The 15229-nt window shown below is 46.4% G+C and overlaps 1 protein-coding gene across 4 annotated transcripts; it reads right to left on the bottom strand.

The window, feature by feature from the left end:
- Nucleotides 1-1550: 1550 nt before the first annotated feature.
- Nucleotides 1551-15223, bottom strand: PRR3 (proline rich 3). 4 transcript variants are annotated; one of them, XM_037519305.2, is made up of 5 exons: nt 14710-15223; nt 14445-14564; nt 13689-13751; nt 9134-9424; nt 1551-8866 (listed from the first exon to the last, which is right to left on the bottom strand). In XM_037519305.2, exons 2-5 carry the CDS (start codon nt 14545-14547, stop codon nt 8760-8762), a joined length of 564 nt encoding a protein of 187 aa, XP_037375202.1. In that variant the 5' UTR covers nt 14548-14564; nt 14710-15223; the 3' UTR covers nt 1551-8759. The 4 variants fall into 4 exon arrangements, with proteins under 4 accessions (XP_037375202.1, XP_054554540.1, XP_037375203.1 ...); XM_054698565.1 differs by having other exon boundaries at nt 14445-15223; XM_037519306.2 differs by lacking the exon at nt 14710-15223 and having other exon boundaries at nt 9134-9253; nt 14445-14581.
- Nucleotides 15224-15229: the final 6 nt, after the last annotated feature.

Raw genomic sequence — 15229 nt, 5'->3', positions numbered from 1 at the left:
AGGTTCTTGGGATGTCACTGAATAAAATAAAAGACTCTGCTTAGATTTCTAAAGTGTGATTTTTTAAAATATTTATTTATTTATGCATATAAGAACTGGGGTACAGGCCAGAGGTGCAGGGGTGTATGTGAGAGGATTCACCAGAGACAGAGTGGGGAACAGAACAGGGAGACTGACTGAAATGCACTGCCAAGGGGAGCAGCGGGCAAGACAGGAGAGACAATCCCCTGGCTGGGGATTGAACTTGTGCTGCAGTGGTTATGGATAGCTTCATACTGCTGCGACTTAACCCCTTGTGCCACCAGGAATGCCCACTCTGCTTACATTTCTAGCTGGGAGATAGTACCATGGAAAAAGTAATATAGATTAAGGCCAAATGTATCAGCAGGGGTCTCCCTGGAGGCACAGGGGTTAAGTCTCAGCACTATCAAGGTATCACCAGCCACTGCGGCATGAGTTCAATCCCTGGCCAGGGAGCTACCCACATGGTGCAGCAGACCTCTCCTGTCTCGACTGCTGCTCCCCTCAGCAGTGTATTTCAGTCAGTCAGCCTGTGCTGTTCCCCACTCTGTCTCTGGTGAATTCTCTCAACCCCCCCCCCCACTTCTGGACTACTCTCCAGTTTTTGTATGCATAAATAAATAAAAAATATAAAAAATTTTTGAAAAAAAAAAGTATCAGCAGAACAGGTTGTAATAAACAGAATGTTGGGCCTCCCTGGTGGCACAGCGGTTGAGCGCTGGGTTGCGAAGCTGCCTGCAGCCTCTGCAGCGCCCGTTCGATCTCCGGCTGCTCCCAGCCACGGCCACCGGAGGAGGGTCCCACATGGCGCGCAGACCTCTCCTGCCGCCCGCTACTCCCCTCAGCAGTGTACTTCGGTCCTTTTGCCTGCTCTGCTCCCCGCTCTGGCTCTGGTGAATTTTCTCACTCTCCCGCGCTTCTGACTGTACCCAGTGTTTGTATAAATAAATAAATCTTTTTAAAAAATTTAAAAAATAAACATAATATTCATGAGGCCTCAGTGAGCCAAAATTCAAGTAACTCCTTGAGGGTGGAATTTTGGCTTCACAGAATTTCCAGAGAGCCATTCTAGCATGAGAGCAATTAGACCAGTGCCCTAGAGCAAGATTGTGCTTGGCATATATGAGGAACAGACAGCTAGGAACTCAGTGGGGTTGGAGTGGCGTGAGTGAGCAAGAGGTTGTTGGAGCCGCAAACAGAAGCACAGCAAGGTCTGTAGTGGGAACGGTCTTTCAGGACATCTGAAGTATCTGGCGTGTACTCTTAACTAAAATGGAAGTCACCACAAAGGAGTGAACTAAATGTTAGAAGGATGACTTTGGGGGCTGTGCTGTGTAGCTGGCAGAGGACAGGGAGGAATGGTAGAACAGGGAGACCTGTGAGGTGATGATGACTCACACCAGGGTGATAACGTTACAGGGCAGGGGAAGGGGCACCCCAGAGCCCCCAAACCTGCCCACTCTAAATAGGTTCTGCCATCTGCCACATCAACACAAAACATATAGATCTTTAATGGAAAGGAATTTTAATACAATTAGTGTGAAATACAGAAAAAACAAAGAATATAGTTTCCAAATTAAGCACCCAAAGTTACCATCTCCTTGTGGGTAAATGTCTAGCCAAACAGGGTTGGCCCAAAGCAGGGCCCAAAAGCCTGCCCTAAATCTAAAGCACTTTCTAGCAGGGACCCATAGGAAAGGGTCAGAAGCAATCAAACAAGTCTGGGAGGAAAAGAGCAAAATCAAAGATAAAGATAAAATCAAGATAAAGCTGCCATTGTTAACCTCCCCACGGGTCTCTCAACCACTTCTATGTCAACCAGTCCAGGACCAAGAAGCAAACATAGTTTCTTCACATGTCTCTCTGCTCCTTGCGCTCCTTGTGCCTTCTTCAGGTGTCCTTCTTGCTCTCCATCCTGTTTTCTTCCTTTTTCAGTCTCCTGTCCAGCTTCTTCTCCTCCCTGCTCAGCTCCACCTTCCTTTGGGTGGGACAGGGAACCTGGAACCTCCCCTTTTCCTGGGGACCACCTTGTTACAATAATAGAAGTGGCAAAAGGGGCTGGTTTCAGGACATTGAAAAAAGAATCCGCAGGTTTTGTTAGTGAATTGATATCAGGTATGATCAAAGAAACAAAGGATGATACCAATGTATCCAGAGCAACTAGAAAGATGGAGTTGCCATCAAGTGAGTTTTTTAAATATTTATTTATTTATACAGGCCAGAGGTATGGGAGGATGAGAAAATTCACCAGAAAAAGAACAGGCAGATGGACCCAAAGCAATGTTGAGGGCTGCAGCAGGTGAGACAGGAGAGGTCTGCCACGCCATGTGGTTATCTCATTGGCCAGCCAGGAATCGAACCCGCGCTGCAGAGGCTGCGGACAGCTTCACAGCACTGTGCCACCTGGGAGATTTGAAAACATCCCCACTCTACCTATGTCTCTCCACCTCTACTTCGGACCAAGCCACCATCTCTTTCCCTGGAAACACCAAAGCAGCCTCCTAACTTGTTTCCCTGCTGTCATTCCCATTGTCTAGTCTAACTTTCATACCTACAGTCAGTAGTGAGTTTTAAACATGAATCATTGCTCAAAATACTCAGAATAAAATCTAAATGCTTTATTTGGTGCTGCACCTTCCCCTGCAGTGACCTTTAGGGCTAACCGCCCCTATTTACAGGGCTCTTTATGACCAGGTGCCTGTCAAGCTTCCTGATCTCATTCCCCCACAGTCGAACCACACTGGCTTCTATTTTACTTTATATATATATATCAAACTCATTCCTGCTTCAGGGCCTTTGCCCTTGCTGTTCCCTAGTTCTGGAATACACTTCCCCATAGGCATATGGTTGGTTGCTCTCTCATTTAATTTAGACCTGCTACCTCCTCCAGGAAGCACTATCAATTGTAGTATTCTCTTCCACTTGTCACTCTCCAACCCTCTCCTTTACTTAGTTTTTCTTCTAAGTACTTTTTACTATAAAATTTCATTACAGGGGTCTCCCTGGTGGCGTAGCATTTGAGCGCTGGGTAGCGAAGCTGCCCGCAGCCTCTGCAGCACGGTTCGATCCCCAGCCGCCAGGAGAGGGTCCCTCTCCTGCCGCCCGCTGCTCCCCTCAGCAGTGTACTTCATCAGTCTGCCTGCTCTGATCTCTGCTCCGACTCTGGTGAATTCTCTCACCCTCCGGCGCCTCTGGCTTGTACTCCAGTTCTTGTATAAATAAATAAAAAAATCTTAAAAAAAAGATTTCATTACACATTACACACATACCTACACACTGTCATTTTCATTAGATCATAAGCACTACACATGGAGGGGTTATGTCCTTTTCATTGAAATGTGCCCAGATCCTAAAACAGTCCCTGGCCCAGAGTAGGCACTGAAATATTCTTTGAATGAATGTGAAGCCTTACTAAGACAATGTGTACAAAGCTTGGCACTGGGCACAGAGCATACACCCGGAAGACACTATACCCAAATCTCTCCCTGCCTCTCTAGTCATCCCTCCTCACTCCTCTAGGAGGCTTATCTTTATCTGTCTTCACTTGGCCATGAAATGACAGAGGTCCCCAAAACTAAGTTCTGGGGGCCTCCCTGATGGTGCAAGGGGTTAAGGCACAGCACTATGAATCTATCCACAGCCACTGCTGCAGGAGTTCGATCCCCGGTCAGGGAGCTGATCCACAAGGCACAGCAGACCTCTCCTGTCTTGCCCGATGCTCCCCTCAGCAGTGTATTTCAATCAGTCTGCCTGTTCTGCTCCCTACTCTGTCTCTGGTGAAATCCTCTCACCCTCCTCCCCGTACCTCTGGCCTACACCTCACATCTTGAGCAACTTACCATCTATTATTCTCTACATAGTACCTCATTTCTTCATTTAAATCATTAATCACAACCTACATGCTTGCTTACTATTGAGAAAAAGCGCCTGACAGGGTTTCCCTGGTGGTGCAAGAGGTTAAGCACATCACTGTGAAGATATCCACAGCCTCTGCCACAGAAGTTCGATCCCCAGCTGGCCAAGGAGCTGCTCACATGGCACAGCAGATCTCTCCTGTCTCACCTGCTGCTCCTCTCCGCAGTGTATTTCTTTCAGTCTGCCTGTTCTGTTCTCCGTTCTGTCTCTTGTGAATCCTCTCACCCCTTGCACCTCTGGTCTGTACCCCAGTTCTTGTATGTATAAATAAATATATCTTTTTTTTTTTAAAGTGACTGACAACTAGGAACTGACCTGACCTTAACAGCTAGGCCATAATCTCACAGGACTCCAATGTCAGACAAGGTCCTTCAGTGGTGATATAGGTCAAAGTTCATGATCTTGTCTAAGCACAGACAAAAACAAGGTTATTCTGTAAACTTTAAATACTAAATAGCCCCCTCTGCTAGCTAAAATGAATGAATGAATGCTTTCTTACGTTACAGTCTTGCTATGTTTCATTTTCCCCTTCTAATTGAGATTAACTGATACATGTGATCATAGAATTGCTCTTGTTCCCGAAAGCACCCAATCCAGAATGGTTTTGCTTCTTGGAACTTTTCCTTAAATCACCTAAGACAAACCTCAATCTTGTCATTTCTCACCCTCTCTTAATCAGACCTCTGCAAAGAATAAACCCAGTGCCTCCCTGGTGGCACAGGAGTTAAAGACAGCACTATCAAGTTATCCAAAGCCACTGCAAGAGTTCGATTCCCGGCTGGCCAGGGAGCAACCCACATGGCGCAGAGACCTCTCCTGTCTCACCTGCTTCTCCCATCGAATAAATCCAACTTTGACTTTACTAGGTGTTCCCAAGGGTCTTTGGCTGGGGGGCATTGGCATTTTTTTGTTCTCCAGTTCACCCACCCCTAAATTTTAGCATTGAGTGGGTAGTAGAGGAGGTTCATCCCACCCTAACATTTTCACCAGCTGAAGTCCAATATTTGCTTAACTTATTGCTGTGTGAATAGAGTAGTTTTCTGAACCTCACTCATAGGACTAAATATGGCTAGTGGCATGTAAATTTAAGACCTTTTTTACCTTTTGGGAAATTTCCTGCCAAGTGGTTGGTGTCCTTTGCCCTTCTTCCTCCTGAATCTTGGAGTATGGATGCAAGTTAGAGTTTCACTTTGGACTGTGAGTAGGAGGGACAGACATCAGGAATGGTGGAGCTGAATGCTGCGGGGAAGAGGCCTTCTGAACTCCTGAGGACCCGTGGTGCTGATTGTCATGCCTTTTTTTTTTTTTTTTTTAAAGATTTATGCGTAGAAGAACTGGGGTCTAGGCCAGAGGTGTGGTGGGTGAGAGGGTTCACCAGAGACAGAATGGGGAACAGAACACATGGATCACTGAAATACGCTGCTGAGGGGAGCAGCAGGCAAGACAGGAGAGGTCTGCCTGGCCAGGTGGTTTAGCTCCCTGGCGGGAGTGGAACTTAGAACCGAGAGGTGATAGCACTGAGACTAAACCCTTAGGCTACCAGGGAGGCCCTGATTGCCATGATTTCCTTGGACTGCTTACCTCTTGATTTGGAAGAGAAATAACCTATCTTGTTTTAAAACTAATTTTGGTTTCTGTTACATTGAACCTAAATCTGATAAACTGGGCCATAGTCAGGGCCTACTATTTAGAGTGAGTGAAGCTATCTATGCTCATGGCTTCCACCAGCCTCTACGTAGCGATAACTCAGGTTTATATTTCTAGTTTTAATCTGATTATCAAATCTATACATTAAATTTCACCCTTCTACTTTATATCTCACTGTGTAAAAGAGTAGGTATGTGGATGTACTGTATATATATAATTTGCCCCCGGTTTCTGCTACAGAGCTTCTGAAACCCTTGCAAATTACCAAGTGATGAAAACATTAAGAGCATTTTTTATTCTATTGAGGTGATTCTGGGTGGATTCCTGAATGGGGACTGGTAACCAGAAAGATCAAGGCATGATCAGAAACATGGAATTTTCTGCCCCTCCCCTCATCCTGCAGAGGGGTGAGGGGCTAGGAATGGAGTTAGAATTTGATTGTATCTATGAGAAAACTATCAAATTGCAGTAGTATGTATGTGGGGGTGTGGGGAATGGGGTTTGGGGCTTTCCAGGTGGGTGAACACACCCAGGCTGTGTGAAGCACCCCACTCCACAGGGACGGAAGTTCCTCTGCCCTTGGGACTCTCCCAGACCTTGCACTATGTATATCACCTGGCTGTTCATTGCATCCTTTAGCATATCCTTTAGTAAACAGTAAATGTTAAATGTGTCCCTAAGTGCTGTGAGCTAGTACACTAGCCCAACTCAAGGGGAGGGTGAGTGCAACCTGTCTCTAGGCGGTTGGTCAGAGGTATAGGTTACAAGCTGAGCTTTTGACTGGCATCTGAAGTGTGCGCTGGGGGAAGAGGGAGGGGACAGTCTTGTGGGAACCAGCTCTCTACCTATCTTTGGAACATATTGTCAGAATTTAATTAAATTGTAGGCCAGCCAGCTGGCGTCATTGTCAGGTAAAGCCACATACGTGGCAAGAAGGGAAGGATGCTGTGTGGCTAGTAAAGGACACTCACAGGGAAGAAACTAAGAACTAGGTTTTTCCTCAGACAGGAGGTAAAACTGAGTTTTCTCTTTACATTCTTTGGATATCTTAAAAATTCAGCTTAGATTCAACCATCCCCAAAGCAAATTAAGTCATTCTGCCTATTTTTTCCCAAAACCTTTCCTCTTTAAATGGCACTTAACAGATATCAGCCAGAACTAGCCCAGAGAAACCTAAAATACTCATTTGACCCCTTATTTCCAAATGCCCACTTTTCTCCAGCCTGTGTCTCCAGCGCATGTCACCACCAGGACTCACCTGGATGGCTCAAACTTCTAGTCTTAAGGTTTAAGCTTGGTCAGGTCCAGAGCTGATGTTTCTGAAAAACCAATCTAAGCCCTGATGCTTCTCCATCTAAAACTCTTCAAAGGTTCCTTAGACACAGGTCCCATGTCCTTCAGGGCCCCAAGTGCTCCAGATCCTCTCCCTTCTGCCACACCCCCATCCTTGCCCTCTAGTAAACACTTTTATCTGTACTCCGCTTGCCCACCCACCTCTTGTCTTTAGGAGTTTGGTTCAGTTGTCATCTTTCCCCTTTTGTTAACGACTTAGCTCTTCACAGCACTTTTGACAGGGCTGACTATACTATCTGTGATTGTTTAGTGACATGTCTCCCCCTGTAGATTTCAAGTTCATTGGCCTGGTCCTGTTTCTCTAGTGCCTAGTATGTTGCCTGGCTCACAGGCACTCTACAAATATTCATTAAAAGACTTTTGTCATAACCACTCCATAAACCTAAAGCCAACACGGGGAACATATTTACACTCCATGGATACAAGGCCTTTATCCTACAAAACTTTACCTTTGACCATCATGTGACCGGTCTAATTGATGCTTAAAGGTGGATGGGACCTTATTGGTTCAGAGTGGAAACTTAACCTTTGCCTCTCCCCATCACCTCTGTGTATGAACTAAAGGACAGAATGATTCTGACAAGAATAGCCTCATCTACCCCTGCAGAGATGAGTAGAACACAGGGATTAAAGAAAATGCTTATTTCCACTGCGTTTATTACTAATATAAAAAAAATGTTAAAAAGAAAAAAAAATCATTCTCAATTCTCCAACAGCTCTCATCCCTCCCTCCTGCCCACACAACTCCTGACTCGTTTCCTCAGGGCCAGTTCAAAACTGAACCTGTCCACTGCCGTTTTCACAGAAAACAACCAGGGCCAGGGGTGCGGGGGAAGAAGGCCGGAAGAGGCGACAGTACTGTCCAGGTTCCACCTGAGTAAGCCAGGAGGAGATTCACAGAATTCCAACAAAAGGGCTGGTGGCCTCACAATGATGTCGTCTAACTAAAATGGGCTGGAGAGGGGGTCCCTCAGAGGCTTCCGAGCACACCTCATGGGCTTGTGTCAGACCCAGAAAAAACGAAACTGGGAGAACAGGGAGGACCGGGGAGGCAGTCCTGGGAAAGTCTCACAATTCTCCCATGTTGGGAGGTAGGGAAAACTCTAGAGGGCACCAAGAGCCTCACTCATTTTGGCAGAAAAACTACTCTAGTGTTGGGAAGTCACAAAAATGCCACACACACACTGAGAAAGACTACGAGGGGATGCACGGTTTCACAAAGCACAGTGATCACAGACCATAGCGGCGGGGGTCATGCCACAGACGCAGAAACTACGGAACCCAAAAGCAGGGCAGAGTGGCCTGTCAGGGAGTCACTCTGCACCAGTCATCCAAATTTGACCCAGGGAGACAACCTGGTGAGTTTCACAAGCAGCTGACAACATCGGAGGTGGAGAGTGTCACATAAAAAGGACTTAAAACAAGCAGCCAGAAGAAGGGAATGGTAGGCAACTGCTCTGGGGCTCTCAGGAATCGAGGGCGATATGGGGGGCTGGGCGAACAGATGCACAAGAAACAGCACCAAAGAGGTTTCCTGTTCAGCAGTCATTTGGTGAGGGGGACGAGGATCCGGGAGGCAGTTGAAGGGTGCAAAGATGGGGTCCCAATGGCGAGTCTCTGGAGGCTGGATCGGAAGAGTGTACACCGCGCAGCAGTGATGAAACACAACTCTGGACCCCAAATGGGGGAGATGGCAGATGGGGTGGGCGTCACTGAGGGTGGTGGGTGAAACAGCCTCACAGTAGCCATCACAGGGCCACAGGGAAATATATGGCCGCCAGGTCACAGAGGGCTCCTTCCAGCCTGGACAGGAAGGCACAGTCTCACAGCGGAGGCCCGTTGACGCCTGGGTGGTAGAAGGCACAGAGGTCCTCATATCGACAGTGGCCCTTTGTAGCAAAGTGTCGGCAGACAGGACGGCCAGATTTGTCTGTGAACAAGAAAATATCAGGTAGTTTAAAATTTGAATAAGGAAGAAAACAAATGAAACAAAAAGCAGAGGTAGAGTAGATGATCAAATTTCCTACCTTGCCATTTTCAGATATTTTGGAATGGTAGCCATTCTCTTGGGAGGAAAAACATTCAGGGCTACCCCTACTTCAAAAGCAGAGGCCAAGAGTCATGGGCATTCTGGGAATTAGGTCACCCTGGGAGTGGTGGGTATTAAATATGTACAAGCATAATAAATAGACCTCACCTTCCATAATCTGGGGTCCATCCTTGGGTGGGCAGGTATTCTTGATAACAGACCAGCTTTTGAGCCTTCGAGGGTTTCTCTGCTCTTTGTGAAAGCCTCCCCTGGAGGGACCTCCATGGCCTGGTCCAGGAAAAGGAGGTTCAGCATTGACCCCCCACCAACCACGACCATATGGGCCAGACCTGGGACCTAGGCCTCCCCGAATTGGGCCTCTGCCCCGGGGAGGAGGTGGGAGACTCAGCAGGGCTGGGATCATTGGTCCCCTTGATTCTGGAGGACCTCTGTGAAGAGCTGCAGACGGACAGAGAAAGACATGGAAAGGTGCTCAATGGCCAGCTTAGTCCCGACAAAGCAGTCGTGACTTTAAAAAAACCCAACTTTTTATTGAAGTAGAATACACACCAAAAAAAACCACCAACTTTAAGTGCACAACCCAGTTATCATCATAAAGTAAACACACCTGCATTTCCACTACCCAGGTGAAGGAAGAGTCTCACGAGCAATTCAGAAGTACCCCCACTTGTACCCCACCTTCCCACTGTATCACCCTCCTCCCCAAAGGTAACCATTACTCTGACTTTGAACACCACAGATTAGTGTTTGCCTGGTTTTTTTTTTTGAACGTGGCATAAATGGAATCATACAACCAGCATTCTTTTGTGTCTGGCTCCTTTTGCTCAACACTGTGTTTGTGAGTTCATCCAGGTTGCCTGTAGCAGGAGTTTGTTCATTTTCAGTGCAGTGTAGTAATGGCATGTACACACAACAACTTATTTATCCATTCTACTGATGGTGGACATGTGGGTGGTTTCCAGTTTGAGGCTATAATGAAAAATGCTGCTATGAACATTTTTATACATGTCTGTCACACATAGGTATGCAATTCTATTGAGCATATATGTAGCAGAGTTACTGCTGGGTCCTAGAATATATGTATGCTTGAGTTTAAAAGAGGACGTCAAACTTTTCTTTTTCAAAGTGATTGTACCAATTTATACTTCCACCAGTTCCATAGCCTTGACAACATTTGGTATTGTCAATCCTTTTCATTCTTGACATTCTGGTGAATGTGAAAAGTGGGGTGTATGTGTTTTCATTGCAGTAAGATATTTAATACAAAATTTGCAATATAAACTGTTTTCTAATTGTATACTTTTCAGATGTGTTAATTCACATTGTTGTGAGACCAGCTCTCCAGAACTTTTTCATGTTGCCAAATGCAACTCTATAGGCAGTCAGGAATAGCTCTCCTTTTCCCCCACCATTCAGCCCCTGCCAACCACTGTTCTGCTTTGTTGCTATGAATTTGACTACTCTGGTTATTGCATTTAAGTGAAATCATACAGTATTTTTTTTTTGAGACTGATTTATTTAGCACGAGAGTGTAAAGGTTGATCCATGTTGTAGGATGTGACAGGAGTTTCTTCCTTTGAGGATTGAATAATACTCTAATCTTGTATACCACATTTGATTTATCCGTCCATCAATGAGCACTTGTATTGTTTCTGCCTCCTGACTATTGTTTTTGATGCTCTTAGCATTGTTGGGTATCTTTAAGATCTTGCTTTCCACCCTTTTCAATATATAACCAGAAGTGAGATTGCTGGATCATTTGGTAGTTCTATTTTTCCTTTTTTGAATAGTCACCATACAGTTTTCTATCTTGGATTTCTATCTTATAATTTCATCAATAGTACACAAGGGTTTCATTTTCAGAGTGGTGTGTTTTTGCATTTATTTGATGACTATTAATGTTAAATTCTTATTCATATGCTTTTGGCCATATAGATCTTGGGTGTTTTGAGGTGACTGTTCTGACTTTTTGACCCATTATTCTAACAGTTTGTCTAGAAGTTTTTTTTTTTTTTAAAGATTTATTTATACATACAAGAGCTGAGGTACAGGCCAGAGATGCAGCGGGTAAGAGGATTCACCAGAGACAAAGTGGGGAGCACAACAGGCAGACTGACTGAAATACACTGCTGAGGGGAACAGCGGGCAAGACAGGAGAAGTCTGCCGTGCCATGTGGGTTGCTCCCTGGTTGGCTGGGGATCGAACTCGTGCTGCAGAGGCGGTGGATTGCTTCATAGTGCAGTGCTTAACCCCTTGAGCCACCGGGGAGGCCCTAGAAGTTTCTTATATATTCTAAATATAAACTCTACTGGTCATTTTGTTGTAGAGCAACCCCGATATAAAACGGGGTGCCTGACTGTGGGTCCTCATCCGCGCGCTTAAAAGGACTTATCAATGCTCTACTGCAGGCACACGTGAAAGGTCAATAAAAGGTTTATTTACAAGGGAAGGGGAAATGAGGAAATGTACAGCTCTGGGAGAAAAGTGGGAGACAAAGTTTTAAATGAGTCCTACCCAATTCGCCGATCAGGAATCCTAAAATGGCGCTCTCAGAGTTCGCCGCCAGCCAGGAGCGGTGAAGCCAGGAGGCGAGCGATTGCAAGCCAGAGAGAGCCCAAGGCCTACGTGTTTGGTTTTTATATCCGACCTGGCTGCCCAACTCCACCCTCAGGTCCCAGCCACCCTCCCTTGGTGGTGATGGGATTTGTCTTTTCCAAAGTCTTGATGGCTTTAGTCTGGAGTGGGGGTGGGGTCCACAAAGCCTGTATGGGATTAACTCAGGACATCATTTCCCCCTAACAATTTTTGTTACAGTACCTTCTATTCAAAGGTTTCCTATGCATTTCAGAATGGTGTCAGTTTTGGGCCTCCCTGGTGGTGCAAGGGGTTAAACACAGAACTGTCAAGCTATCCATAGCCTCTGCAGCATGAATTCGATTCCCAGCTGGCCAGGGAGTAACCCACATGGAGCTGCAGACCTCTCCTGTCTTGCCAGCTGCTCCCCTCAGCAGTGTACTTCAGTCAGTCTGCCTGTTCTGCTCCCCACTCTTGTCTTTGGTGAATCCTCTCACCCCCCCCCATATCTGGCTTGTACCCCAGTTCTTGTATGCATAAATAAATAAATCTTTAAAAAAAAAAAAAAGAATGGTGTATTTTGATGGAGGACAAGAGTGAAAAAACTGGAAAGGAGATGCCACAAGATCAGAACCTGGCTCACACAAAGAGGTGGGGGTAAAGAGCTTAGCATAGCCATCGACACAGCTATGCAAACCAAGATTCTTAGGTACCAACACCTACATTATAAAGCATAATATCCAACCAGGTATCAGTCTACAGTAGGGAGTGTCTAGAATCATCCAAAGGTAAAGATATGGAGATTGAGCTCATTGTAGAGTCTCTGGTCCCTTTCAAATTCTACATAGTCATTCAAAATAAGCAACTAACCCAAGGGCACATAAGGAGTGACCCCTCCCAAACAGAAGACTATCAGTGCTGTTTCTGCACTGGCACAGGGCAGCAATCCCTTTGCCCAACTGTGACTATGCAGGTGCTTCCTTTTCTCCTACTCCCTCCCTCTGCAGGGCAGCAGCCTTCCTGACTGCCTGTGACCTGTACCATGCCTGATCAGTATCATGCCGGGGCTTCTCCTCAGAGGAGGCAGCTTTACTCAAGGCCACCCGCCTGCAATCATGCAGACCTCTCTCAGCAAAGCTGTCCCTCTCAGGGAAGCTATTCCTGCCTGTTTGTGTCTATGCAGGTATCTTTTACTTTCCTGTCCCTTTTCTAATGAACCTGTTCTTTAAATATAACTAATGTCTCTGTGTCGTGGAGAAACTTGCCTGGGAAACTCACCGAGTGCCGCTTAAAGGGGAGCTCTGGTGAAACGTTTCCTAGAGTGAACCCAAGGGCCCTGCACTCCAAACACACTGACTCCAAAATCGACATCAATTTGATTAACATGTTTATATTTTCTAGTTAGTTCAGTTTATCAACGTTTCTTCATTGTCTGTGCAGAGTGGCCTGTCTGTGTAACATTGTGTAACAACTCTTCTCTAAGACCATGAAGCACTTATTTTCTAGAAATATTTCTTTACCTTTTACACTTGAGGTTTATAATGAGATTTAATACTTGGAATTGTATATTGTAATCATATAAATAAGAGGGCAATTTTCCTTCCTTCTGTTTTTCTTTTCTGATGAACATTCGATCAATCCAGCATAATTTTACTGAAATGACTATTACTACTTCAGCCCCATCTACAAATGAAGTGTCCACACACATGCAGGCTGTTACTGGACACTTTGCGTTTATTCTATTGATTTATATTATGTCTATCAGTGCACCAACACCAACTGTCATAACTACTATAGCTTTGAGTCTTGATATTCACAGTAATCCCTCTCACTTCAAGACTCTTTGCAACCTTTCATTGTGATCCTTGTTTTTCCATATAATGTAGATGCTTATTTCCACAAAGACATTATAGGTATTCTAACTGGGAATGCATTGAATCTATAGATTAATTTGGGAAGAACTGACATTTTTACAACACTGAGTTTTCCAATCCATGAATACAATTTTTTCATTCATTCATTCAGGTACATAATTCTTGATCTTCTGATTTTAAATCCTTCCTGCATTTTACTCCCTCCTTGCTCCCTTCACCAGAACTTAATCAAAGATCAGGGCCCGTTCCTCACCTGACTTGGGGTCACCAGGTTTTCCATTGGCCATGGGGGGAGGGCCCAGGAGGCTGGGAGGTCCTAAGAGCAGACAAGAAAATACGGTCATCAATATATGCCTAAAGGACTGATGATCCTGTTCTTACGTGTCCTATTATTTTTGTAATCAGTAAAAGCAATGTTAATTCTCAGCAATGTTAGTAGTCTTCACGTCCACATCTGCAAAGCATTTTCAGAACTTGCAAAAAGTGGAGACTCCGTCATGGAGGTTGATTGGGGAAAATACTGCCAACTTTCTCTTTTTCCTTTACATTGTTGCTATGCAAACCACGCCTGGTTAATTTCAGAGAAAGTCCAACTCTATCTGCTGGAAAATCAAATAGCTCTCTCCCCACCACCCAGAACCGAGTGATTTAGAGAAGGCTGCACTTCCACCTTCGATGTGAAAGTCTCATCACAAATTGTCATCCCAGTCACCGCAATCTGCAAGCCAAGGGCCCCTCGCCCCTGCTGTTCTGCGCCTGCGCAAACGAGCTCTTTTTATCTTTACCTCCCTTTCCTTCTCTAGAAAGGTTTAGGGGCTGGATTGAAATTAAGGGTTCCAGTAAGCGACCTCCTAGTTCAGGACTCCTTCTCAGACTGACCCCCCACCTACCCCAACGCATGCGCCTTTCCCTCTTCCGTTAGAGACCCCTCCCCCGCACCTTTTCAGCATCTTAACCCCTCGCCCAGACCTGCTGACAGGCATGTGCACATCCCTCCCGAGGTCCTTACCGATGGGGCTCCCATCCTCCTCGTCTCCAGTGTCTTCCCGATCTGGTAATGCGAACTGCTGCTGCGGCGGCTGCTGCTGATTCTGCTTCTTTCGTTTCGGCATCGTGGTTGCGGCAATGGCTGCAGCGGGATTTGGAGGGCAGTGAGGAAGGGGCACACTGGGATTCTGTTTCCGTTTCCGGGGGGGCGATGGACAGTGAGACTGGGGCTCCCGCCATTTCACTTCCGGAAGGCTGCGGGGAGCCTTTGTGCAGCTGATTCTTACCTAAATCGCCTCTCTCGGTCTCTGCCAGGCATGGCGGCCGTCTCCAGCATTCCTTTTGCTGTATTTATATAAATTCTTTCAAAAATTCTTCTCTTGTCTTCTCGCCGAAAAAACCCCAGCCGGCTCCTCTCGGAGTGTCATAGAGTCCACAGGCTCTGGGGCCAGAAGGCCTGAGGAGAGCGAGGACCGTCGCGTCCTAAGATCGCCACATCCGGTCCCCGGGTTACTATGGTAGCAGCTGCACGCACAACTTCGTGCCCTCTGACCTCGCTCCAAAAGTCCGGAGCTGGGTTTCTCTCCTCGCCCGCGCTGGCACTGACGATCTGTAAACTGCTCCTCACCACAGTTCCCACAGGGGCTTTGGGTCGCGGCGGGGCGGCTCCCCGCACTCTTCAGCCGCTCCCGCCCCTCCAAGTCTCGACTCTGTCCCCGGCGTAGCCCAGCAACTGGCTACATTCCCGGGACACGCGGTCTGAGCCTTGCCCTGAGGTCGCGCCCGGGTGGGAGCGGCGGCTCCCGC

The sequence above is a fragment of the Talpa occidentalis genome, unplaced genomic scaffold (assembly GCF_014898055.3).
Source record: "Talpa occidentalis isolate TD23 unplaced genomic scaffold, MPIMG_talOcc4v2.1 talOcc4.2, whole genome shotgun sequence".
NCBI lineage: Eukaryota > Metazoa > Chordata > Mammalia > Eulipotyphla > Talpidae > Talpa > Talpa occidentalis.
Note: the sequence above shows the minus strand (reverse complement) of the source record. Positions and strands in the feature narration are given on the sequence as shown.